The sequence below is a fragment of the Triticum aestivum genome, chromosome 5D (assembly GCF_018294505.1).
Source record: "Triticum aestivum cultivar Chinese Spring chromosome 5D, IWGSC CS RefSeq v2.1, whole genome shotgun sequence".
In the NCBI taxonomy this organism is placed as follows: Eukaryota; Viridiplantae; Streptophyta; class Magnoliopsida; order Poales; family Poaceae; genus Triticum; species Triticum aestivum.
The window spans coordinates 503,410,864-503,438,333 of NC_057808.1; the positions used below are offsets into that span (position 1 = coordinate 503,410,864).

General features: G+C 43.8%; 3 protein-coding genes across 4 annotated transcripts; 1 reads left to right on the forward strand and 2 right to left on the reverse strand.

Annotated features, from left to right (window-relative positions):
• Window positions 1–2,151: 2,151 nt before the first annotated feature.
• On the forward strand, window positions 2,152–4,322 carry LOC123125786 (uncharacterized). Its single transcript, XM_044546243.1, has 5 exons — window positions 2,152–2,486; window positions 2,697–2,908; window positions 3,428–3,592; window positions 3,694–3,861; window positions 3,978–4,322. The coding sequence occupies exons 1-5, from the start codon at window positions 2,288–2,290 to the stop codon at window positions 4,182–4,184; spliced, it is 951 nt and encodes a 316-aa protein (XP_044402178.1). The 5' UTR covers window positions 2,152–2,287; the 3' UTR covers window positions 4,185–4,322.
• Window positions 4,323–4,462: 140 nt separating this feature from the next.
• LOC123123239 (wall-associated receptor kinase 5) lies at window positions 4,463–8,378 on the reverse strand. Its single transcript, XM_044543713.1, has 4 exons — window positions 7,417–8,378; window positions 6,852–7,319; window positions 5,997–6,146; window positions 4,463–5,926 (listed from the first exon to the last, which is right to left on the reverse strand). Exons 1-4 carry the CDS (start codon window positions 8,303–8,305, stop codon window positions 4,665–4,667), a joined length of 2,769 nt encoding a protein of 922 aa, XP_044399648.1. The 5' UTR covers window positions 8,306–8,378; the 3' UTR covers window positions 4,463–4,664.
• Window positions 8,379–9,624: 1,246 nt separating this feature from the next.
• Window positions 9,625–14,343, reverse strand: LOC123123240 (putative wall-associated receptor kinase-like 16). 2 transcript variants are annotated; one of them, XM_044543715.1, is made up of 6 exons: window positions 13,930–14,342; window positions 13,651–13,835; window positions 12,405–12,575; window positions 11,845–12,309; window positions 11,165–11,314; window positions 9,625–11,091 (listed from the first exon to the last, which is right to left on the reverse strand). In XM_044543715.1, exons 2-6 carry the CDS (start codon window positions 13,715–13,717, stop codon window positions 9,854–9,856), a joined length of 2,091 nt encoding a protein of 696 aa, XP_044399650.1. In that variant the 5' UTR covers window positions 13,718–13,835; window positions 13,930–14,342; the 3' UTR covers window positions 9,625–9,853. The 2 variants fall into 2 exon arrangements, with proteins under 2 accessions (XP_044399650.1, XP_044399649.1); XM_044543714.1 differs by having other exon boundaries at window positions 12,405–13,835; window positions 13,930–14,343.
• Window positions 14,344–27,470: the final 13,127 nt, after the last annotated feature.

Genomic DNA, 27,470 nt, shown 5'->3' on the forward strand with positions numbered 1-27,470 from the left:
GCACATCTCAGAGGCTCCAACTAATTTTGCTCGGTGGCTCTGAAGTGAACAAAAGTGACAACTTTCAGATGCATAGGTAGGTCCGAATGAAAATCAATCGTTGGCTCCGAAGTGAGTACCTCAGCAAAGGCACACTCTCTGTTAACACAGCGGAAGTTCCGACTGGAATGGCTCGAATTTTTTGACGTGATAACAAAAGGTTTTCCAGGTTGCTTCGGTGGCTCCAAATGGAATGTTGGAGGATCCGATTGAACTAGGATTTGGAACGACGACTATATCTAGATGTTTCGATGGTTCTGAGTGAAGTGCTTTGACAATACCTAGTTGCATGGCATTAGGAAGATATACTGTAGCACTTTGAAAGAGCATGAGGACTTTTTGGAGTTTGATATTTAAGCACACAAAGCAAAGGGATCATTATTACACCCTCATCCCTTTTTGATAGTATCAACATGCCTAAGGACTCACTGTGATTTTAAATCACTAAAATAAAAATGTAGTATCAACATGTCTTTAAAAAAATTAGGTGACACCTTCCATTCCAAAGTTGTACCTATACTTTGAAGAAGAATTAGGGCATTTCCAACTCGGACCCTCAAAACACATGCATCCACATTTTTTCATCCAATGCGGTACCCCATCGCCACAGACTGGTCTGGACGTCAGTTTTGCCGCAAAACAGAGGCGAACCAAGGGCTTTGCAGGCGTCTGGACCGCTGCCACGCACACGTCTGACACACCGATCCCACCCAAAACCCTCTCCCGCATGAAGCGGTTGTCGCATATTCATGCCGGCCAGCGCCTCTCCAGAGCACTGACGCGTTCATGTCGAACCAGAGTGGATGTGACCTCTCACTGGAGCTGGCACTGAAGCGGCGTGCTCACTGAGAGCGCCCGCGCCACGTCCCAGTCTCCATGCCTGTTCATGCCGGAGCGACGTGACCAGACCGCTCTCTCCGCATTCAAACCAGTTGCCTGTCCGTCTGCCCGTCAAACATTAAAGAAGCGCGACTGCCGAGAATCCCACTCTAGGCCGACATTCACACGGTCCACCGCTTGGCTCAGTCACGTTGCCAGCCCGACACGATCCGCACCACACCACATGACACCTCCACTCCCGATCTCCTCCGTGCACCACATTTGCCATGACCTCTTGCTCCAAAGTGGTGTGGGACATTACAATTTTTATGAAATACAATGTAAAAATTTGTAAATACAATGTAAAAATATGTTCACCCAACTTTAAAAAGCATGTTTGTACCTTTGAAGAAAAATGCGTGTGACATTACAAAATGTTCACGTGTTTCATTAGAATGTACGTGGCATTAAAAAAATGAGCGTGCAATGTAAACAAATGTTCATGTAACTAAAAAAAATGTTTCACACCATTTTTTTACATTACATATAAAAAAGATGTTCACGCAACACAAAGAAATGTTTGTGACATTTCTTTTCTTCAAAAAATGTTTATCCAATGTATAAAAATGTTCACATAGTTTAAAAATAATTTTCATATCATAAAAAAATATGTTTCACCGTGTATACGAGAAAATGTTCAAAACAAGTATTTGAAAAAATGTTAATCATGTATTTTAAAATTTTAAATGTATATAAAAGAATGTTTTAGATGTAAAGAATATATACAATGTGTATGGAAACAAATAGATATGAAAACATATATCTGATTTTTTTTAAACATGTATTAAAAAACGTTAAACATGTATAAAAAATATTCCTGATGTATACGAAAAATGTACATGGTGTATTAAAAAATAGATATTTTGGTGAAAAAGAAAACAAAAGAAGAAAACTACTAACTCCGTCCCATAATATAAGAACGTTTTTTGAGCTAATATAGTTTGAGAAATGTTCTTATATTATGGAGCAGAGGGAGTAGTTAAAACCAAAGAAGGAAACAAAGAAAACCAGAGAAAACAAAGAAAAACGAAAAAAAACCCCAAAGGGAACTGATGCTACAAAGGTGAATATCCCACACGAAAAAAACTCATGCCCAGCTACAGTGTTAGGCTGGCCCAATAGAGCGGTTCCTAATAAGAATATACGCATTTCCTTCCCTCAAAAAATAAAAATAAAATAAAATACACATAGCTCTCACGGTGCTCAAGCGTGTTTGCTCGGAACGGAGCACTTGGGAAATTCAAAATATAGATGGGATCCATTCGCTCCATTCCATGTGTACAAACCCTACAAATCCCCTCCCACCTTCCCTCGATCCACCAAGAACCCTAGCTAGAGCAGGGAGCAGATCAGGCGGCTGCCCTCCGTGATGGCGAACTTCAGGATGGACGAGGACGACGAGTTGTTTCACCGCTACGAACCTGAGGTGCTGGCCGCCAACGGCATCGACTATCCCCCCCGCGATGCTAGGATGCGCATCAAGTGGTGGGCTTTTCTGATGCAAGTGGAGGGTAATTTGAGACCTACAAATATGTCGGTACCTTCGGCAAAGATCATCAGGTACCCAGGTATGCTGATCTATTTTCTCCGCTGTGGAAATCTATCATGATTTTGTGCTTTGATTCATTGAATAGAGTTGTTGTTGATCATGGCCAATTTGTTCCCCAAACCTCATCTGTCGTTGAGTAGCCGTCCATTTCATCCTAATGAACAATTGAATTCGTATATATGTTATTGTGCTCATCTGCTTCTTCTGCGTACTTGGTTGTGATGGATAGATCAAAGGGAGAAGGCATGGGGATGGTGGAGGCTGCTGCCGATCTATCAGGGCCTCGGTCCGGACATGCCCCTGTACCGGGAGTACCTCTGCGAGTACTACCTCCGCAATCCTCCTGAATCTGTTGATGACTCTGCCTGTACTGAGCACAAGTTTGTGGTCCGATCTGCATGGACAAATGAGAATGGCCGTCTCATTCCTCTCGCCCGCAAGGTAATTTACTTGGAAACCTCCTGCCTGCAAACATTTGGTAGATGTTTGACCCATGTATCAGGAAAGGTTTTAAGAACTGTGGTGTGCCATAGTATTTAGGTTCCCAAAAATAGCCTATTCCCCATCTGTTTATGGATTGTAGTGTATCTTTAGTATTGCTCATATTATTGTGTTTCATGTGCGCTACTGATGATAAATTGGTTGACTTTTCTTTTTGCATGATCAGTTTATTTGTTAATACTCTGACTCGGCACTCAATCTATAGAGTTCCCAAAAGCATCCTACTAGGTAGGCACCTAGTAGAAAGAATTTCTATCCTACCAATTCCTTCAATGTAGTGCGTAAATGTTGTTTGGTTTCCATAATACAAACTACTCATAAACCGGCTCTTCTTCAGTTTCTGGAATAACTGAAAGTATTTTTGCCCTGCTTCATTTCTAGCTCGATTGAATGGTCATCTATTCTTTAACTGCTTGCTAATCTACTTGCTTATATCAATTGCAAAACGATGGTTTTAAGTGCCTGGAGATGGAGGCCAAGTTCATCGGTCTGTGTGAGAGGAACAAGATAAAATTAACTGACACTGAGACTGCCCTGAGCCACAAAATCAAGCAGCATGCGCAGGACATAGTTGATGGAGCGTGTGAATATGCTGGTGCATATGCTGCCGCTGCTGCTTTGGTGGTATGTGCATGCCTACTTAATCTGTATCAGTCGTTGTTCCATTTACTAAGCAGTAGTAGCTTTCTTTGCACTAACTACAAATTTAAATTTTTGGTTTCAAGTGTATCTGCAAAGAGGCTGAGTTGATGTGCGAGAGGGCTATGTGCGGGAGATACAACTCTGGTAACATGACTTGCATGCTCTGCAATCAGATCAGAGAGCATGCCATCAGTCTTATGTTGTACAAAGGGTCTGGATCCATCGCCGCCGCTGCTGGTGCCGCCATGGTGGTAAGAAAGTGTCTGGCTCGCCCAAATGCTGACCTTTCTACCTTCACTGTTTTTCATAGATACGTAGATCTGTACACATTGCATGAAATTTACTGCAAAAACGATGGTTCAAGCAGGGCGCTGCAAAGGAGGCAAAGCTGTTACGTGAGAATCTGTGCAATCTAGGCTGTGACGAAGAAATGTCTGTTTCCATTCGGGAGGAAGCCTGTTGCATTCTGCAGGACATGCGCACTGAAGCTCTTGGTGCTAATGGGAAGAACAGCATTGCTGCTGCTGCTGCTGCTGCTAATGGAGCAGAGAAATCTACTAGGTACGGTCTATAAACAGGAATCATGTCGCGAGTCAAAAAGGTCTTACTGGATGCATGTTGCAGTTGCTTGTTTGAACGGAAATAGAGAAAATACAACTTGTGAAATGCTCGTATCGATATTTGTCCCTGAATGCATCGGAATTTTCCTTTTTGTATTATTTTCACCTTTTCATCAATTTTTTTTCTTGATTTACATTTCTTCTCTATTGAAATTTCCCATTATAAAACTATATATTTCTGAAACTTTAGGGAAATCAAAAGGAAATCATTATAATGCATATGCCAGTAATTCACACCACATCATTAATATCAGTTTACATATAACAAGCACGATTCCAACTGAAAAACGGATATAATCATGGTGCCTGAAATGATCTGGACATAAAGTGACTTAAAACGCCAATCTAACTAATCTGTAATACAAGCCCTAGCATCAGTTACAGAAAAGGGAAACAAATTATCCATCATTACAAACTCGACAGAACAGACTCATCTAAGCGTGGTGCTCGGCTAGCAGATGGCATGAACTCTCCCAGTCTCCCTCCAAGCGATAGGACCGTTCGCTGCGTCCCGACCTTACGACTCTCTTGCCTGATTCCATCGCAGACGATTGACGAGAAGATCGAGTCCCTCGAGCTATTGGCCTTGGTGGCATCCTCTCTTCACTCCCTGGATCTGCTTGGGATGAGTTCACGCGTTTTGCTCGCAGAGTCCGCAGTTCGGTCTCCACTTGTTTCATGGTGGGTCTTTCGGCGCCACGTAGCCTTAAGCACAGTTCTGCAAGAGAGGCGACACCGTTGATCTCTTCCTCGGTCGCCTCCTCGAGGACCTTGGGATTGACAATGTCTGTGATTCTCCCATCCTTGAACTCCTGGAGAAAATAGCTTGACAAGCTGTTGACTGTGCCCGATTCGCTTGTAAAAACAGGCTTCATTCTGAGCAGCAGCTCCACGAGCACCACGCCAAAACTGTACACGTCGCTCTTCTCGTTCAGCTGTCTGGTGTGGAAATACTCTGGGTCTAAGTACCCGAATGTACCCTGCACATTCGTGACAATGTGTGTTTGATCGATCGGAACCAATCTAGACGCGCCGAAATCTGAAACTTTAGCTGTGTAGTTCACATCCAAGAGTATATTTGAGGACTTCACGTCACGATGGAAGATTGATATTGAAGCTGAAGAGTGGAGATAAGATAGAGCTCCTGCTGTTTCCAGGGCAATCCTTAAGTAATCACTCCAAGACAAAGAACAACCATCACTTGGATCAGCATGAAGAACTTGAGACAGTGAGCCACTGGATACATAGTCATACACTAGCAGTGGAACCTCGGTTTCGAGACAACATCCGAAGAGCTTTACAATATTTCTGTGCCTTATCTGAGAGAGGACTGCAACCTCATTGATGAATTGACTGATCTCACACTCCTCAATGACCTTAGACTTTTTTATGGCAACAACACGCTGATCAGATAACATGCCTTTGTAAACCATGCCATGACCCCCACGTCCGATGATACGTGCAGGATCAAAGTTATTTGTTGCCTTCTCTAGCTCTTCTAGCAAGAAAATCTTTGTTTTTTCATTTGCACTTCCATCAGATGATATCAATGTTTCTAGGAGAAGACCTTGATTCTTCCGGAAATAGTACTTCCTTAGTTGCTTTTGAACATTCCTTTTCCATTTGCGAGTGAGAAGCACTACACAGAAGCTCAGAAGTAGAATGCCGAAACCACAGGACAGCCCAATAATTATACCTGCAGATATTAAGCTCTTTTAATTCTATCTTGTCTATCATAAATAAATGTAATAACAATGTAGTCTTACCTACGAGTAGAGTCTGTTGTTTTATCCTAGTACACTGCATTTTTAATGGATCATACTCAGTCTTGCGAGGACATTCAATACAACTGAAGCTTCCTTCGGTATTATGGCAGATCTCTTTACATTTCTTCGGTTGAAGGCATTCATTAATATCTGAAATTAGTAAAATCTTGATAAGATGCTTCGACAAAATACATACTCGCCCTCTGATTCACAATAAGTAGTTTAGGACATCGTCATGGTCTCCATAGTAATATTTTGACTATATTTTTAGGAAAATTTGTTGTTTCAAACAGAAATAATTATATATTAAGAAAATATATTTCATCACTAATCTCTTAATATCAATTTAGTACTGCATTGTCCATGTTGGTACTTTCTATTTTGATGGTCAAACCTAAAATATTTGAATGTTTTTTTTTCTAAAACTGCTTATATTATGTGTCAGAGGGCGTCACATAGAACACAGTACGTTGTTCCATTAACATGAAACAATACATCAGCTAATTAAATGAAACCTACATGGATGATAAACAAACTAGAAGTAGGCAAAAAATCAGTCTCAATTACAGAAGTACTAGTAATATACAGTTATTTTAATAGCACATGCCTTCTACTCCCTCCGTTCCAAATTACTTGACTTTCATTTGTCTAGATACGAGTGTATCTATACTTGTTTAGTGTCTAGATACATCCGTATCTAGACAAATAGAGGTCAATTAATTTGGAACGGAGGGAGTAATACACACATGCAAGATGCAACTTTCTTTTACAGAGTTGAAAAATATCCAGCACTAGTACATTTTCCCAGTTTTAGGGACTGTATCATCTGTAATCCTAGAGAGAATAAGGGAGTACCTCGACAACCACTTTGGATGTACGGATTTCCTTGGAAGCCATCTAAGCATTTGCAGCGGTAACCAGCATAGACCCTTTCAGCACTTACTTCCACGCACTTGCTGTTGATACTCACACAAGCATATCCAGACCTATTCTTTTGGGCCTCTGCGCAACTTAGATTAGCAGCAACCCATTTGATAGAGAGAAAGAACACATATGCAGAAAAAAGACTGTTCTGTCCTGAAGCAGACGTAGGGTACGCCAATTGTTGGTCAGCAATGGTGGCATTAATGGTCCCTTCGTCAATATTTATGCCAATTAACTCCAAATCGTCCAGCAGAAAAACAGCCGATGATGTTGTATTTGTACAGTTGAAGTGAAACTCTTCCCTGGCAAAGCAACCCTCTTCAAAGCCGAATGGGAATTGTACACTAATGCTACCGCACTGACGGGTGCAATCAGCCCTCCTTGGGGTTGGATTATATCCTAAATTGATTGGTAAAAAGTATAGCATGTATCAGTGCCCAAAAAATGACTAACAGCAGCTGTCCTTTTGGTCGCTTGGTTAGGAAAAAGATGTTACCTTTGTCGCCCTTGGAGCAGCCATGTGAAATGTACGGGTTGCCTGTATAGCCGTGATTGCAGAAGCACAAATAGCCATTTCCCGAGGGCATGAAAAACGGTGCATCGTAGCTGTAGCCACACCCGGCATGCTCGCTCACACAAGCAGCACAGGCGGATTGATCCCCCATATCCCATGAGAGGACAAAGCCATCAGTAGTTATGCTGATTTTATCCCACAATTGAGAGGACTGGTTAGAGCGCACTCTGGTGTTTTTTGGGTTCTGACCGTAGACAAGTTTGAACTGATAAGTGTTGGCATAGCTGTCCATGTCTACACGACAACACCCAAAGCCATTACAGGTATGCATAGCCATCATCTCTGTGATTTCTGGATCCGGGCACACAGTTGCGCAGATCGGCTGGATGTCATTCTCTTTAACAGAGTACACCACCAGGTCACAGCCGGTGATGTTTAGAGCAATTGAATAAAAATGGAAGGACCTCCCAAGAGGTTTCAAAGACAAGTTGTAGATACTGACACCATATGTAATGGGGATGGTTTGGGAGAAGGAGGCCAAGATCCTGTCTGAACTCCAATAAGGATGGTTAAAGTCGATCACCTCGGTGATGCCGTCGCGCAAGAAGAGTTTGGGGGGCTGAGTGGTGTCGTTGCAAATGAGGTCGAAGTCAGGCTCAAGGGAGCACCTTGATCCGATGCCGAAGGGATAGCCGAAGCTCACACTGCCGCAGCTTGTTGGGCAGCCATCAAGCATGCCACCAGCTCGAGATGGTTGTGCCCAGTTCCCCTCAGAGCTCTGCTGGCTTGTCACAGCTCCAGATGGCAGAGCTGTTACCTTTCCCAGTGACCCGAGTACCAACACAGAGAACACCATCGGCAAGATGCCCATGATTCTACACTACACCTTGCACTAGAGAAATTCAGGTCAGGCAGCACTACCTTCTCTTCTGGCTACCGCTTTCATGACTGCCTTCCTACTGCATATATATATATATATATATCTATGTTACAAATACTTACAGTTGACCCAAGGAAGACTGGAAGAGGAATCAAATGGGTGTGGATGTGGCCATGTATGTCCATGACCTAGTAAATGGCCCTGTGGATGACCATGACCTGGATGGGGCAGTGGTGTATTTGATGCGATGTTAAGGAGATGACCATGACTTTGACTATGGTGTATTTGATGTGATGCAGAAGGAGAAGAGCATGATCATGACCCCGTAGACAAGACCTAAGCAAATGTGGACGACCATGACCTGGCTGGGGCAGTGGTGTATTTGATGCGATGTTAAGGAGATGACCATGACTTTGACTGGTGTATTTGATGTGATGCAGAAGAAGAGCATGATCGTGACCTCGTAGACAAGAACTAAGCAAATCGGTCGATACCTTCTGTTTGCAGATAATTCAAGCCCACCAAAGGGGGCCAGTCTATGTCTGCTCGTAATATACTCCCTCCGTCCGAAAAAGCTTGTCCCTCAAATGGATGTATCTAGCACCGCACTAGATACATCCATTTGAGAGATAAGCTGGGGACAAGTTTTTTCGGACGGAGGGAGTACCACTTTACACATTTCGCTTGTGGATTTTCTGGATTCCCAAAGGTTTGCACTACACAAGAAATGCATTACCAACAACCAAAGTTCATACCAAACATAGAGATGAAGGAGCACGCAAAATTGCAGCATGAAAATGGTGAATCACACGAGAAGCGCACCGCAGTGGGGCATCGGGCGAGTGCGGAGGTGGAACATTCTGCTCATCGATAGTGGATGCCGGCTAGCAATCTTCAGTCACCACATGGTGGAGACGAGCCTAACTGATAATAGGTGACAGTAACTGAATCCACCACCAACACTAGCTGGTCTTGCTTAAGCTGCAAGCAAGAGAACAGAGTAAAAAGTTCTGAACACTGGAGATAAACTACAGAGAAAGAATTAAGTAATGCAATAACAGGAAATGAGCAGCTGTACATTCGAAAATAACTCGCGCTTTTACCATAGCGCCTAGAAATCACGGTATTGTATACAAATAAAAGCACAGTAATGTACACAAGTGGCAGCGACCAAAAACAATATGGCCAAACAAAAAAGGCTGTATAATAAACTTTAAGTTAAGCCCATTACTAATAATTACTAAATCCAAGAACCCAGTGCATGTGGGAGCCGGGAGTGCTCACATTCATGATCTGAATAAAACAACATATCATAGCAATGGAGTGCTCAAAATAATTGCTAATATAATCCATAATATGCCTTATCAGCATTTCATCAATACAATGCATATGCCAGCCATTCACTCAATATCTCTACAATCATGATGCCTGGACACAAATTGACTTACGGTACCAATCTCTATAGTGTTTCTCTGAAACACAAATCAGTTCACAAAATGGAAACATAATCATCATCCATTATTGACTTGACAGACTCATCTAGCGTGGTAGACTAGCAGATGCCATGAACTCGCACTCTAAGCTATAGCATCGTCGGCTGTCTCTTGAATGTAAGTTATCTCTCTCGTCTTGGCGAGCAGCTATAACTCCTCTTTGAGTTAGTGACTCTGGTAGCATTCGCTCTTCATTTCTCAGATCTGCTTGACATGACTTCACCCGTTTTGTTCGTAGAGTCTGCAGTTCTGTCTCCACTTGTTTCATTGTGGGTCTTTCTTCGCCATGTAGCCTTAAGCACACGTCTGCAAGAGAGGCGACACTGTTCACCTCTTCGTCTGTTGCCTCCTCAAGGACCTGAGAGTTAACAATACTTGTGATTCTTCCATCCTTGAATTCCTGGAGAAAATAGTTTGACAAGCTCTTGACTGTGCCCGATTCACTTGTAAAAACGGGCTTCATTCTGAGGAGCAACTCCACTAGTACTACACCAAAACTGTACACGTCACTTTTCTCGTTTAACTGTCTGGTATGGAAATACTCTGGATCTAAGTAGCCAAATGTACCCTGTACATTCGTGACAATGTGTGTTTGATCAGTCGGAACCAATCTAGAGGCGCCAAAATCTGAAACTTTAGCTGTGTAGTTCACATCCAAGAGTATATTCGAGGATTTCACATCACGATGGAAGATTGATATTGCAGCTGAAGAGTGGAGATAAGATAGAGCTCCTGCTGTTTCCAGGGCAATCCTTAAGCAATCACTCCAAGACAAAGAAAAACCATCACTTGAATCAGCATGAAGAACTTGAGACAGTGAGCCACTGGATACATAGTCATACACCAGCAGTGGGACCTCAGTTTCGAGACAACATCCAAAGAGCTTTACAATATTTCTGTGATTTATCTGAGAGAGAACTGCAACCTCATTGATGAATTGACTGATCTCACACTCCTCAATGACCTTAGACTTTTTTATTGCAACGACACGCTGATCAGATAATATGCCTTTGTAAACCATGCAATGGCCCCCACAGCCGACGATACGTGTAGGATCAAAGTTGTTTGTTGCCTTCTCTAGCTCTTCTAACAAGAAAATCTTTGTATTCTCATTTGCAGTTTCATCAGATGATATCAACATTTCTAGGAGAAGACCTTGGTTCTTCCGGAAGTAGTTCTTCCTTAGTTGCTTTTGAACATTTATTTTCCATTTACGAGTAAGAAACACTATACTGAAGCTCAGAAGAAGAATGCTGGAACCACAGGACATCCCAATAATTATACCTGCAAGCATTAAGCTCTTTTAAATTTCTGCTTTATTTTGTCTATCATAAATATAACAAGAATATAGTCTTACCTAAGAGTAGAGGCTGTTGTTTTATCTTGGTACACTGCATTTTTATTGGATCATACTCAGTCTTGCGAGGACATTCAGTACAACTGAAGCTTCCTTTGGTATTATGGCAGATCCCTTTACAGTTGTTTGGTTGAAGGCATTCGTTAATATCTGAAATTAACAAAATCTTGATAAGATACATTGACAGAATATATACTTCCCCTGATTCAACATAAGTAATTCAGGACATGGACATGGTCTTCATAGCCAACGTTTGACTGTACATTTTAGAAAATAATATAGTTTGAAACAGAAATAACTATACATTTGATGACTAATCTAGTAATATCAATTGATATTTTCCATGTTAGTAATTTTTTCTATATTGATAGTCAAACCTAATCTAAAAATGTTTAAATGTCACAAATTGTAATGCTGATTATATTATGAATCACAGGGAGTAACATGGACCACAGTACAATATTCAATGAGCATGGAACAGTACATCAGCCAATTAAATGGGATGTACATGAACAGACAAGACATAGCCAAAAAATCACTGGCTAACAGTAACATGCAGTTATTTTAGTAACACATGGCAACATATATGCAACTTTCTTTTAGAGGGTTAAGAAATACTCTAGCTAATAGTACATTTTTCTCTAGCGGTAGGGGTTGCATTGCATCATTCGTGGCGGTACCTCGACAACCACTTTGGATATATGGATTTCCTCGGAAACCATCTGAGCATTTGCAGAGGTAACCAGCATAGATCCTTTCAGCGCTTACCTCCACACATTTGCTGTTGGCACTTACACAAGCATATCCAGATCTATTCTGTTGGGCCTCTGCGCAACTTAGATGAGCAGCAACCCATTTGACAGAGAGAAATAACCCATTTCCCGATAAAAGACCGTTAAGTGGTGATACGGGGTCCCATCGTTGTTGGTCGGGAATGGTGAGATCAAAGGTCGCTTCTTCAACATTCATGTTGATGACCTTTTTCTCCTCTAACATGACCATGGCATCTGATGACGTCATATTTGTGCAGTTGAGGCGAAACTCTTCCGTGGCAAAGCAACCCTCTTCAAAGCCGAATGGAAATTGTACACTAATGTTACCACACCAACGGATACAGTCAGCCCTGCTCGGAGTTGGATTATACCCTAAATTGATCAGTATAAGGTTAGCATGTACAAATGCCCAAAATGCCTAACAGCAGCTGTATGTTTGGCTGCTTGATTAGGTAAGAAGAAGTTACCTTTGCCATTACTGGAGCAGCCATGTGGAATGTAAGGGTTGCCTGTGTAGCCGTCGTGGCACACACAGTTGTAGCGATATCTTGATGTCATATCTAGTGTATCGTGCATGTGGCCCTCGCACTCGACATGGTCGCCGAGACAGGCAACACAGGCGGTATTTGGTTGATCCCCTATATCCCATGAGAGCTTCAAGTAGTCAGTATTTATGCTGATTTTATCCCACAATTCAGAGGTCCGGTTAGAGTGTGCTCTGGTATTTTTTGTGTCGTGGTCATAGACAAATTTGAACTGATAAATGTCAGAATAGTTGTGCACGTCTACACGACAACAGCCAAAGCCATTACAGTTGTGCATGGCCACCGTCTCTGAAATGTTTGGATCTGGGCACACAGTTGTGCAGATCGGCTGGATGGCATTCTCTTTGACAGAGTACACTGCCAGGTCGCAGCCAATGATGTTTAGAACAAAGGGATAAAGATGGAAGGACCTCCCAGGTGGTTTGAAAGACAAGTTGTAAGCACTAACACCAGATTTCAAGGGGATGGTATGCGAGAAGGAGGCCCAGATTGAGTTTAAATCAAAATGAAAATCACCGCCAAAGTTGACCACTTCGGTGATGCCGTCACACAAGAAAAGTATGGCGGGATGAGTGGCATCGTTGCAACTGAGGTTGAAGTCAGGCCCACGGGAGCACCTGGATCCGATGCCGAAGGGATAGCTGAAGCTCACACTGCCACAGCTCGTCGGGCAGCCATCGAGCGTGAAACCGGCACGGGATGGTCGCGCCCATGTCCCTTCAGGGCTCTGCTGGCTTGTCACAACTCCGGATGCCAGAGCTGTTAGCTTTCCTAGTGACCCGAGTACCAGCAGAGATAACATCATGGACAAGACGCCCATGGTGGATCGACAATTCTACACTACACCTTGCACTAGAGAAATTCAGGTCAGGCAGCAGCGCCCTCTCTTATAGCTAGTAACACTTTCATGACTGCCTTCCTACTGCAAATATATCTAGGATATGGCTACAAAAACTTAGAGTTGACCCAAGGAAGACTGGAAGAGGATTCGTGTGGAACTTCCTAGGAAATGGCCATGTGAAAGGAGATGGGCATGCATGACCATGGGTCCATGACCTAGTAAATAGTCCTGTGGATTTGGACCTGAATAGGGCACTGGCGTATTTGATGCGATGTTAAGGAGATGACCATGACCTTGACACAAAGACCTCGGCAAGTCGGCCAATACCTTCTGTCTGCAAATAATTCAAGCCCATCAACAACCATAATCTTTTTGCTGGTGCCATCCTGCTCATCACCCACTATACCCGGATGGCAACCTTCATTGTCCTCCCACTTAGTGGAAGATAAGCTAACCGAGTTAAGTAACAGTAACTGAACTCCATCCCCAATCTTAGCTGTTGTTCGCCTAAGCTGCAACCGAGGGCATCACAAAGTAAGAAATCCTGACCGCTGGAGATAAATTACAGACACGGAATCAAGTAAAACAGTAGCAGGAAATGACCACCTGTACACGGACTGCCTGGGTTTTCGGTGGGGAAGTGGATCCATCGGAAGAACTGAAAGAACCCAATGCCTCAATCTCAGGATGCTTATATATGAATACAGATGATGATGGAGAGGGCGAGAAGCGGCCGCGTGGGCGACCTCCATGGAGCAGCTGCAGCTGCAGCGGCGGCGGCGTGTCCACTTCGGCGAAGTCGCCGGGAGCGGCGAGCTGCTGTGCACGGTGCGGTGCAGGTACCAAGGTACGAAATGGAGGGAGCTTAGCGGAAGGAGGAGAAACCAAGAACCAAGGCACCAGCTGGAAGAAGGGGGCGCTGGAAATGGGGTAGGACGGCGGTGGAGATGGCGCGGACGGTGGGGGAGCATAACGGCGGTAGGGGGAGGAGAACTGGGGAAGGTGCTGGAGGAAGACGGGTCCTCCACATTGCGTTGGGCCCTCGTAATTTCGTCTATCCTTGGGCCGAGAGATGACCAAGCCTTTCCTCCCGTGGTGTGGAGTGTGCCTTTTCTATTACAGTATTATTTTTACTTTTTGCCTTTTACTTTTGGTTTGTTTTTTTATTCCAGTTAAAAATTATTTTTTACTTATAAAAATTATTGTACCATGTATTTTCAAGTTTTTTGCAACTGACATATTTTTTGGTTTTACATTCATGAACTTTACCATGTGAAAGCATGAGCATATTTCTAATTGAAGTATAAACATTTATGATTGAAGCATGTAGCAAACTATTGAACATTATTCCTGAATGTAAAAAAATGTTCATCTATCTAGAAATTTTCCCATGACTATCAAATGTTCCTGGGTATGAAAAATAAATATTCATGATTTACAAAACATGTTTGCGTGTCTAATAAAAAAGTATAAAGGTAATAAAAAATAAATACAAACAAATAAAGAAAACAAACAAGCAAAATAAGTAGATAAAATGAAAATAATAAAAAGAAGAAAATAAACAAAAAAGCATGCAGTAAAAGAAAGAAGAGAAAAATATAACTAAAAGAAAATAGATAAGGGGGAATGTTGGGGAACGTAGTAATTTTAAAAAAATTCCTACGCACACGCAAGATCATGGTGATGCATAGCAACGAGAGGGGGGAGTGTTGTCCACGTACCCTCGTAGACCGAAAGCGGAAGCGTTAGCACAACGCGGTGGATGTAGTCGTACGTCTTCACGATCCGACCGATCAAGTACCGAACGCACGGCACCTCCGAGTTCAGCACACATTCAGCTCGATGATGTCCCTCGAACTCCGATCCAGCCGAGCTTTGAGGGAGAGTTCCGTCAGCACAATGGCGTGGTGACGATGATGATGTTCTACCGACACAAAGCTTCGCCTAAGCACCGCTACGATATTATCGAGGTGGATTATGGTGGAGGGGGCACCGCACACGGCTAAGAGATCAAGAGATCAATTGTTGTGTCTCCAAGGGGTGCCTCCCTCCCCGTATATAAAGGAGTGGAGGAGGGGGAGGGCCGGCCCTCTCTATGGCGCGCCCTAGGAGGAGTCCTACTCCCACCGGGAGTAGGATTCCCCCCTTCCAAGTAGTAGGAGTAGGAGTCAAGGAAAGGGGAGAGAGAAGAGAAGGAAGGAGGGGGCGCAGCCCCTCCCCCTAGTCCAATTCAGACTAGGCCTTGGGGGGCGCCCAGCCTCTCCTCTCTCTTTCCCCTAAAGCCCAATAAGGCTCATATACTCCCCGGCAAATTCCCGTAACTCCCCGGTACTCCGAAAAATACCCGAATCACTCGGAACCTTTCCGATGTCCGAATATAGTCGTCCAATATATCGATCTTTACGTCTCGACCATTTCGAGACTCCTCGTCATGTCCCCGATCTCATCCGGGACTCCGAACTACCTTCGGTACATCAAAACACATAAACTCGTAATATGACCGTCATCGAACTTTAAGCGTGCGGACCCTACGGGTTCGAGAACTATGTAGACATGACCGAGACACGTCTCCGGTCAATAACCAATAGCGGAACCTGGATGCTCATATTGGCTCCCACATATTCTACGAAGATCTTTATCGGTCAGACCGCATAACAACATACGTTGTTCCCTTTGTCATGGGTATGTTACTTGCCCGAGATTCGATCGTCGGTATCTCAATACCTAGTTCAATCTCGTTACCGGCAAGTCTCTTTACTCGTTCTGTAATACATCATCCCGCAACTAACTCATTAGTTGCAATGCTTGCAAGGCTTATAGTGATGTGCATTACCGAGTGGGCCCAGAGATACCTCTCCGACAATTGGAGTGACAAATCCTAATCTCGAAATACGCCAACCCAACAAGTACCTTCGGAGACACCTGTAGAGCACCTTTATAATCACCCAGTTACGTTGTGACGTTTGGTAGCACACAAAGTGTTCCTCCGGTAAACGGGAGTTGCATAATCTCATAGTCATAGGAACATGTATAAGTCATGAAGAAAGCAATAGCAGAATACTAAACGATCGTGTGCTAAGCTAACGGAATGGGTCAAGTCAATCACATCATTCTCCTAATGATGTGATCCCGTTAATCAAATGACAACTCATGTCTATGGTTAGGAAACATAACCATCTTTGATCAACGAGCTAGTCAAGTAGAGGCATACTAGTGACACTTTGTTTGTCTATGTATTCACACAAGTATTATGTTTCCAGTTAATACAATTCTAGCATGAATAATAAACATTTATCATGATATAAGGAAATAAATAATAACTTTATTATTGCCTCTAGGGCATATTTCCTTCAGTCTCCCACTTGCACTAGAGTCAATAATCTAGTTCACATCGCCATGTGATTTAACATCAATGGTTCACATCTTTATGTGGTTAACACCCATAGTTCACATCGACATGTGACCAACACCCAAAGGGTTTACTAGAGTCAGTAATCTAGTTCACATCGCTATGTGATTAACACCCAAAGAGTACTAAGGTGTGATCATGTTTTGCTTGTGAGATAATTTTAGTCAACGGGTCTGTCACATTCAGATCCGTAAGTATTTTGCAAATTTCTATTTTTACAATGTTCTGCACGGAGCTACTCTAGCTAATAGCTCCCACTTTCAATATGTATCTAGATCGAGACTTTGAGTCATCCAGATCGGTGTCAAAGCTTGCATCGAAGTAACCGTTTACGACGAACCTTTTGTCACCTCCATAATTGAGAAACATATCCTTATTCCACTAAGGATAATTTTGACCGCTGTTCAGCGATCTACTCCTAGATCACTATTGTACTCCTTTGCCAAACTTTATAGAACCTATGGCTGAGGCATAGGGAATGACTTTCATTCTCTTTCTATCTTCTGCCGTGGTCGGGCTTTTGAGTCTTACTCAATTTCACACCTTGTAACACAGGCAAGAACTCTTTCTTTGACTGTTCCATTTTGAACTACTTCAAAATCTTGTCAAGGTATGTACTCATTGAATAAACTTATCAAGCGTCTTGATCTATCTCTATAGATCTTGATGCTCAATATGTAAGCAGCTTCACCGAGGTCTTTCTTTGAAAAAACTCCTTTCAAACACTCCTTTATGCTTTGCAGAATAGTTCTACATTATTTCCGATCAACAATATGTCATTCACATATACTTATCAGAAATGTTGTAGTGCTCCCACTCACTTTCTTGTAAATGCAGGCTTCACCTCAAGTCTATATAAAACTATATGCTTTGATCAATTTATCAAAGCGTATATTCCAACTCCGAGATGCTTGCCCTAGTCCATAGATGGATCGCTGGAGCTTGCATATTTTGTTAGCACCTTTAGGATTGACAAAACCTTCTTGTTGCGTCATATACAACTCTTCTTTAATAAATCCATTAAGGAATGCAGTTTTGTTTATCCATTTGCCAGATTTCATAAAATGTGGCAATTGCTAACATGATTCGGACAGACTTAAGCATAGATACGAATGAGAAACTCTCATCGTAGTCAACACCTTGAACTTGTCGAAAACCTTTTTGCGACAATTCTAGCTTTGTAGATAGTAACACTACTATCAGCGTCCGTCTTCCTCTTGAAGATCCATTTATTTTCTATGTCTTGCCGATCATCGGGCAAGTCAACCAAAGTCCACACTTTGTTCTCATACATGGATCCCATCTCAGATTTCATGGCCTCAAACCATTTCGCGGAATCTGGGCTCATCATCGCTTCCTCATAGTTCGTAGGTTCGTCATGGTCAAGTAACATGACCTCCAGAACAGGATTACCGTACCACTCTGGTGCGGATCTTACTCTGGTTAACCTACGAGGTTCGGTAGTAACTTGATCTGAAGTTACATGATCATCATCATTAGCTTCCTCACTAATTGGTGTAGGAGTCACAAGAACAGATTTATGTGATGAACTACTTTCCAATAAGGGAGCAAGTACAGTTACCTCATCAAGTTCTACTTTCCTCCCACTCACTTCTTTCGAGAGAAACTCCTTCTCTAGAAAGGATCCATTCTTAGCAACGGATATCTTGCCTTCGGATCTGTGATAGAAGGTGTACCCAACTGTCTCCTTTGGGTATCCTATGAAGATACATTTCTCCGATTTGAGTTTGAGCTTATCAGGATGAAACTTTTTCTTATAAGCATCACAACCTCAAACTTTAAGAAACGACAACTTTGGTTTCTTGCCAAACCACAGTTCATACGGTGTCGTCTTAACGGATTTAGATGGTGCCCCTTTTTAACGTGAATGCAGCTGTCTCTAATGCATAACCCCAAAACTATAGTGGTAAATCGGTAAGAAACATCATAGATCGCACCATATCTAATAAAGTATGGTTATGACGTCCAGACACACCATTACGCTGTGGTGTTCCAGGTGGCGTGAGTTGTGAAACTATTCCGCATTGTTTCAAATGAAGACCAAACTCATAACTCAAATATTCTCCTCCACGATCAGATCGTAGAAACTTTATTTTCTTGTTACGATGATTTTCCACTTCACTCTGAAATTATATGAACTTTTCAAATGTTTCAGACTTTATGTTTCATCAAGTAGATATACCCATATCTGCTCAAATCATCTGTGAAGGTCAGAAAATAACGATACCTGCCGCGAGCCTCAATATTCATCGAACCACATACATCAGTATGTATGATTTCCAACAAATCTGTTGCTCGCTCTATTGTTCCGGAGAACGGCGTTTTAGTCATCTTGCCCAAGAGGCATGGTTCGCAAGCATCAAGTGATTCGTAATCAAGTGATTCATAATCAAGTGATTCCAAAAGCCCATCAGCATGGAGTTTCTTCATGCGCTTTACACCAATATGACCTAAACGGCAGTGCCACAAATAAGTTGCACTATCATTATTAACTTTGCATCTTTTGGCTTCAATATTATGAATATGTGTATCACTTACGATCGAGATCCAACGAACCATTTTCATTGGGTGTGTAACCATATAAGGTTTTATTCATGTAAATAGAACAACAATTATTCTCTAACTTAAATGAATAACCGTATTGCAATAAACATGATCAAATCATATTCATGCTCAACGCAAACACCAAATAGCACTTATTTAGGTTCAACACTAATCCCGAAAGTATAGGGAGTGTGCGATGATGATCATATCAATCTTGGAACCACTTCCAATACACATCGTCACTTCATCCTTAACTAGTTTCTGTTCATTATGCAACTCCCGTTTCGAGTTACTACTCTTTAGCAACTGAACCAGTATCAAGTACCGAGGGGTTGCTATAAACACTAGTAAAGTACACATCAATAACATGTATATCAAATATACTTTTGTTCACTTTGCCATCCTTCTTATCCGCCAATTGTTTGGGGTAGTACCGCTTCCAGTGACCAGTCCTTTTTGCAGTAGAAGCACTCAGTATCAGGCTTAGGTCAAAACTTGGGCTTCTTCACTTGAGCAGCAACTTGCTTGCCGTTCTTCTTGAAGTTCCCCTTCTTTCCCTTTGCCCTTTTCTTGAAACTAGTGATCTTGTTAACCATCAACACTTGATGCTCTTTTCTTGATTTCTACCTTCGCCGATCTCAACATCGCGAAGAGCTCGGGAATTACTTTCGTTATCCCTTGCATATTATAGTTCATCGCGAAGAGCTCGGGAATTACTTTCGTTATCCCTTGCATATTATAGTTCATCACAAAGTTCTACTAACTTGGTGATGGTGACTAGAGAATTCTGTCAATCACTATTTTATTTGGAAGATTAACTCCCACTTGATTCAAGCGATTGTAGTACCCAGACAATCTGAGCATATGCTCACTGCTTGAGCTATTCTCCTCCATCTTTTAGCTATAGAACTTGTTGGAGACTTCATATCTCTCAACTCGGGTATTTGCTTGAAATATTAACTTCAACTCCTGGAACATCTCATATGGTCCATGATGTTCAAAACGTCTTTGAAGTCCCGATTCTAAGCCATTAAGCATGGTGCACTAAACTATCAAGTAGTCATCATATTGAGCTAGCCAAACATTCATAACATCTGCATTTGCTCCTGCAATAGGTCTGTCACCTAGCGGTGCATCAAGGACATAATTCTTCTCTGCAGCAATGAGGACAATCCTCAGATCACGGATACAATCCGCATCATTGCTACTAACATCTTTCAACATAATTTTTCTCTAGGAACATATCAAAATAAACATAGGGAAGCAACAACGCGAGCTATTGATCTACAACATAGATATGCTAATACTACCAGCACTAAGTTCATGATAAATTTAAGTTCAATTAATCATATTACTTAAGAACTCCCACTTAGATAGACATCCCTCTAATCATCTAAGTGATCACGTGATCCAAATCAACTAAACCATAACCGATCATCACGTGAAATGGAGTAGTTTTCAATGGTGAACATCACTATGTTGATCATATCTACTATATGATTCACGCTCGACCTTTCGGTCTCAGTGTTCCGAGGCCATATCTGCATATGCTAGGCTCGTCAAGTTTAACCTGAGTATTCTGCGTGTGCAAAACTGGCTTGCACCCGTTGTGGATGGACGTAGAGCTTATCACACCCGATCATCACGTGGTGTCTGGGCACAACGAACTTTGGCAACGGTGCATACTCAGGGAGAACACTATTATCTTGAAATTTAGTGAGAGATCATCTTATAATGCTACCGTCAATCAAAGCAAGATAAGATGCATAAAAGATAAACATCACATGCAATCAATATAAGTGATATGATATGGCCATCATCATCTTGTGCTTGTGATCTCCATCTCCGAAGCACCGTCATGATCACCATCGTCACCGGCGCGACACCTTGATCTCCATCGTAGCATCGTTGTCGTCTCGCCAACTTATGCTTCTACGACTATCGCTACTGCTTAGTGATAAAGTAAAGCATTACAGGGCGTTTGCATTGCATATAATAAAGCGACAACCATATGGCTCCTGCCAGTTGCCGATAACTCGGTTACAAAACATGATCATCTTATGCAACAAAATATAGCATCATGCCTTGACCATATCACATCACAACATGCCCTGCAAAAACAAGTTAGACGTCATCTACTTTGTTGTTGCAAGTTTTACGTGGCTGCTACGGGCTGAGCAAGAACCGTTCTTACCTACGCATCAAAACCACAACGATAGTTTGTCAAGTTGGTGCTGTTTTAACCTTCGCAAGGACCGGACGTAGCCACACTCGGTTCAACTAAAGTTGGAGAAACTGACACCCGCTAGTCACCTATGTGCATAGCACGGCGGTAAAACCAGTCTCGCGTAAGCGTACGCGTAATGTCGGTCCGGGCCGCTTCATCCAACAATACCGCCGAACCAAAGTATGACATGCTGGTAAGCAGTATGACTTGTATCGCCCACAACTCACTTGTGTTCTACTCGTGCATATAACATCAACGCATAAAACCAGGCTCAGATGCACTATTGGGGAACGTAGTAATTTCAAAAAAATTCCTACGCACACGCAAGATCATGGTGATGCATAGCAACGAGAGGGGAGAGTGTTGTCCATGTACCCTCGTAGACCGAAAGCGGAAGCGTTAGCACAACGCGGTTGATGTAGTCGTACGTCTTCACGATCCGACCGATCAAGTACCGAACGCACGATACCTCCGAGTTCAGCACATGTTCAGCTCGATGACATCCCTCGAACTCCGATCCAGCCAAGCTTTGAGGGAGAGTTCCGTCAGCACGATGGCGTGGTGACGATGATGATGTTCTACCGACGCAGAGCTTCGCCTAAGCACCGCTACGATATTATCGAGGCGGATTATGGTGGAGGGGGCACCGCACACGGCTAAGAGATCAAGAGATCAATTGTTGTGTCTCCAAGGGGTGCCCCCTCCCCGTATATAAAGGAGTGGAGGAGGGGGAGGGCCGGCCCTCTCTATGGCATGCCCTAGGAGGAGTCCTACTCCCACCGGGAGTAGGATTCTCCCCCTTCCAAGTAGTAGGGGTAGGAGTCAAGGAAAGGGGAGAGAGAAGAGAAGGAAGGAGGGGGCGCAGTCCCTCCCCCTAGTCCAATTCGGACTAGGCCTTGGGGGGGCGCCCAGCCTCTCCTCTCTCTTTCCCCTAAAGCCCAATAAGGCCCATATACTCCCCGGCGAATTCCCGTAATTCTCCGGTACTCCGAAAAATACCCGAATCACTCGGAACCTTTCCGATGTCCGAATATAGTCGTCCAATATATCGATCTTTATGTCTCGACCATTTCGAGACTCCTCGTCATGTCCCCGATCTCATCCGGGACTCCGAACTACCTTCGGTACATCAAAACACATAAACTCATAATATAACCGTCATCGAACTTTAAGCGTGCGGACCCTACGGGTTCGAGAACTATGTAGACATGACCGAGACACGTCTCCGGTCAATAACCAATAGCGGAAACTGGATGCTCATATTGGCTCCCACATATTCTACGAAGATCTTTATCGGTCAGACCGCATAACAACATACGTTGTTCCCTTTGTCATCGGTATGTTACTTGCCCGAGATTCGATCGTCGGTATCTCAATACCTAGTTCAATCTCGTTACCGGCAAGTCTCTTTACTCGTTCTGTAATACATCATCCCGCAACTAACTCATTAGTTGCAATGCTTGCAAGGCTTATAGTGATGTGCATTACCGAGTGGGCCCAGAGATACCTCTCCGACAATCGGAGTGACAAATCCTAATCTCGAAATACGCCAACCCAACAAGTACCTTCGGAGACACCTGTAGAGAACCTTTATAATCACCCAGTTACGTTGTGACGTTTGGTAGCACACAAAGTGTTCCTCCGGTAAACGGGAGTTGCATAATCTCATAGTCATAGGAACATGTATAAGTCATGAAGAAAGCAATAGCAGAATACTAAACGATCGTGTGCTAAGCTAACGGAATGGGTCAAGTCAATCACATCATTCTCCTAATGATGTGATCCCGTTAATCAAATGACAACTCATGTTTATGGTTAGGAAACATAACCATCTTTGATCAACGAGCTAGTCAAGTAGAGGCATACTAGTGACACTTTGTTTGTCTATGTATTCACACAAGTATTATGTTTCCGGTTAATACAATTCTATCATGAATAATAAACATTTATCATGATATAAGGAAATAAATAATAACTTTATTATTGCCTCTAGGGCATATTTCCTTCAGGGAAAACTTACCATCATGGGCCGAGCCTGTCACAAGAAAGTGGTAGAAAAGAAAGTAGGAAAGAAAAAAAAAGAAAAGGGAAAAGGTAGGCACTCCGAGAAAGAATATAAAATATAGCTAAAAGAAAAAAAGAGATGCAAATAAACAAAGAATAATAACTTCCCACCATAGGACGAGCCCATAAAAAAACTAGAGGTAGTGTGCCCGACCTTATTCCCCACAATAATACTGAAATGAACATACTAGCTTTCATTCTTATATTTAACCAATATTGATAGATCAAATCCATATCATACTTGCTTTCATTCTAAATGTCTACGTGGATGTTAATGAACGTGTGAATTGCAAATGAATGAAGCGTCACAATTGCTTGACCGTAGTAGGACTGTGATACACCAAGCTCTTCGGCATCAGCATGCCAAGCGAGGAAGCACCAATGGGACCAATGACAAGGGCGCGTGGTAAGACGATGGAAGACAATGTGAAACCATTCCTAAATGAGCTCCCTTTAGACATGCATGTGAGTAGGTTACTAGCTAAGGCATGAGTTCTATGTGTGTGCTTTAGGAATGACGACATGGGAGGCATGGATCGTATAGAACTAGAAGAAGCACAAGAGGGAAAATACGGCAAGGTCTTTTTTTAGAACAAAGGCTCAAGTCGAGCCCGGCTTTGAATTAACAAAGCCATCAACCGGCCAGGATTACACCAACCGCCAACTTACATAGACAGAACAAAGAAACAACTAAAAGGATACAGAGTGCTGTGCAAGCAGCTAATAGGCTTCCTACCATCTGCAAGCAAAGATGAAGAAACTAAAGAACAAGACCAGCTTGAAGACAATGAAGCCCTCCACCGAGTGCAATCCATCCCGTCGAGACACCAGCAAGCCTTGGGGAGATCCAACTAGCATGTAAGGGTAACGCTGACAGCTCCATAGACTCCGACTGAACTGTTGACAACATCCTACATCTCCGAAGGGGCTCCCTAGCCCCTCGCCTGGCACGAGGCGCCGATCCGTTGGACGATGCAAACGCTCTCCCAAGAGCAAATATGTACAACCGACGCCATTGCCGCCCGGAAAGCCTGACCAGGGCACCACCAACTCGCGTCGCCGAGCTCCACAAAGGCAAACATGGCACTGGGGGGGAACCAACACTCAAGGAGAAACAAAATGCACGGTGAGGCTGCTGATGACAGAGCAACAATGGTGGGAAGCCACTGAACTTGGAGAACCTCCAAGACACCACCAACTCCAACCATGTCGCCGCCGGGCGCCCACCAACCAGACCGAACTTGCCACCACCCCATGCTCAACCGAAGGCGGCACCTCCATGAAGGTGACGGCGCTGCGAGCGTCGCTGCCGCCCAATCCAGAGGGATTTGGGTTTTCACCCCGGTGCACGAGCAGGGGAGAGAGGCAGAAGGAGGAAAGGGGTCACCTTGATGACGCCTACAAGTAGGAGACGGCACCCTCAGGCGTCACCGTCGTCGTGGCCGGCATAGCCAGCCGTGGATTTCTCCAGGCCCCCCATCTCCCCCACCCCTACCACAGACGTGGCGCCGGTGACCTGAGTCAGCCGGAAACCAGATCTGACAAGGGCCGGAAGGATTAGGGGCGGAGGCGTCAGATCCGGGGCGAGGGCCCCCACGGCCACCGCGCCCCACAGTCACCACCCGCCGCCGCCTTGCCACCCGCGTGGCCAAGGGGGACGGCCAGCACCAGCGACGCCGCGAGCTGAAGACGACGATGCACCACCGCCCGAGGCCGCCGCCTCGGCTCCAGAGCCCCTGCGCGAAACAGGCGGACAGATCCTCACCACCACCCTCCCCGGCGGACGCGCGGCTTTTCGGTGACCCCCTCCGGTGGTGGCGAGGGAGAGGAGAAGGGGGGAGGGGGGCCGGCGGCGGCTAGGGTTAGCGCCGCCCGAGTCGCCCCTGCGGGAGCGAGGCGGGGGCCTTCGGACGGTTCCCAAAATACCGCAAGGTGAAGACCGAGGAAGCACAACTACTTGACAACCTAAAATCAATGCCCATATCTCCAGATGTTGCCTCAAAGTCTGAGTGCACACTGATACACGTCTCCAACATATTTATATTTTCTGATTGTTTCATGCCATTATATTATCAATCTTATATGCTTTATACATCATTTCATATCATTTTTATGAACTAACCTATTAATTCAGTGGCAAGTGCCAGTTGTTGTTTTCTGCATGTTTTTGGTTTTACATAAAATCCATACCAAACAGAGTCCAAATGTGACGAAACTTTTTGACAATTTTTTCTGGACCAAAAGAGACCCGGGAAGCTTCGGGGGTAGTCCAGAAACCAGACGAGGAGACGGCAAGGCAGCACGGCGCGCCCTGCGGGGGTAGGCGCGTCGTGCCCCCTGTGGACCCCTCGTGGCTCCGTCTGACCTAATTCCAGCGCTATAAATTCCCAAATATTTTAAAACGTTGGGAGCGAGACCCGAAACAATTATTCCGCTGCCACAAGCCTCTCTTCTTCCATGATCCCATCTAGAGGCCTCCGCTTGTACTTTGCCAGAGGGGGAATTGATCATGGAGGGCCTCTACATCAACCTTGCTGCACCTTCGATGATGTGTGAGTAGTTTCTCACAGGACCTCGCAGTAGCTAGATGGCTTTCTCTCTCTCTCTTTGATCTTCAATAATGTTCTATTCGGAGTTCTATTCGATGTAATCTTGTTTTGCGGTGTGTTTGTTGGGATCCGATGAATTGTGGGTTTATGGTCAGATTAGTCATTGAAAGTAATTGAGTTATTTCTGAACTTTATTATGTGTGATTGTCATAACTATGTAATGCTTTCCAATCTATGAATTTTCTTTGGCCAAGTTGATGATTAGATCTTCAGTGGAAGTGCATAGTAGTAGGTTCAATCATGCGGTGTCCTCACCTCGTGACAGAAGGGGTAGAGAGACACGTATTTGTGTTGTTGCTACTAAGGATAAAACGATGGGGTTTGATCATATTGATTGATCTTATTTTGTCAACATTATGTCATCATGCTTAAAGTATTACTCTGTTTGTCATTAACTTAATACGTAGAGAGGCAAGCATAGAAGCACCCTCGAAGTGGAGTAATAGTAGTAGGCGTCAGTAAGTTTAACGGTCTACTTGTCATGAACGTAACGCCTATGTACTGATCATGCCATGAATAACATCATAATTATGCGTGTTTCTATCAATTGTCCAACAGTAATTTGTGTACCTATCGTTTGTTATGTTCTTGAGAGAGATGCCTCTAGTGAAAACTATGGTCCCCGGTGTTGGGGAACGCAGTAATTTCAAAAAATTCCTACGATCACGAAAGATCTATCTAGGAGATGCATAACAACAAGACGAGAGAGTGTGTCCAGGTACCCTTGTAGACCGAAATAGGAAGCGTTTAGTAATGCAGTAGATGTAGTCGAATGTCTTCACGATTCAACCAATCCAAGTACCGAACGTACGGCACCTCCGTGTTCAGCACACGTTCAGCACGATGATGTCCCTCGAGCTCTTGATCCAGTTGAGGACGAGGGAGAGTTCCGTCAGCACGACGGCGTGGTGACGGTGATGATGAAGTTACTGGCGCAGGGCTTCGCCTAAGCACTACGACGATATGACCGAGGTGTGTAACAGTGGAGGGGGGCACCGCACACGGCTAAGACAATTGATCTTGTTGTGTCTTTGGGATGCCCCCTCCCCCGTATTTAAAGGAGGGGAGGAGGAGAAGGCCGGCCAAGGGGGGCGCGCGCCATAGGGGAGTCCAACTAGGATTCCCAATCCTAGTTGGAGTCCTCTTCCTTTCCAAGAGGGGGAGAGAGGGAAGGAGGAAGAGAGGGAGAAGAAAAGAGGGGGGCGCCGCCCCCTATATAGTCCAATTAGGACTTGCCATGGGGGGGGGAGCTGCCTCCCCTTGTGGCCCTTCT

Excerpts from the sequence above, each read along its gene's own strand:
- LOC123125786 (XM_044546243.1), top strand. The coding sequence starts at position 2,288 with ATGGCGAACTTCAGGATGGACGAGGACGACGAGTTGTTTCACCGCTAC. Across the intron at positions 2,487-2,696 it reads AAAGATCATCAGGTACCCAG|ATCAAAGGGAGAAGGCATGG; the intron begins GTATGCTGATCT and ends TGTGATGGATAG. Across the intron at positions 3,862-3,977 it reads CTGCTGGTGCCGCCATGGTG|GGCGCTGCAAAGGAGGCAAA; the intron begins GTAAGAAAGTGT and ends TGGTTCAAGCAG.
- LOC123123239 (XM_044543713.1), bottom strand. The coding sequence starts at position 8,305 with ATGGGCATCTTGCCGATGGTGTTCTCTGTGTTGGTACTCGGGTCACTG. Across the intron at positions 6,147-6,851 it reads CATCCAAAGTGGTTGTCGAG|ATATTAATGAATGCCTTCAA; the intron begins GTACTCCCTTAT and ends TACTAATTTCAG. Across the intron at positions 5,927-5,996 it reads ACAACAGACTCTACTCGTAG|GTATAATTATTGGGCTGTCC; the intron begins GTAAGACTACAT and ends TAATATCTGCAG.
- LOC123123240 (XM_044543714.1), bottom strand. The coding sequence starts at position 13,302 with ATGGGCGTCTTGTCCATGATGTTATCTCTGCTGGTACTCGGGTCACTA. Across the intron at positions 11,315-11,844 it reads TATCCAAAGTGGTTGTCGAG|ATATTAACGAATGCCTTCAA; the intron begins GTACCGCCACGA and ends TGTTAATTTCAG. Across the intron at positions 11,092-11,164 it reads ACAACAGCCTCTACTCTTAG|GTATAATTATTGGGATGTCC; the intron begins GTAAGACTATAT and ends TAATGCTTGCAG.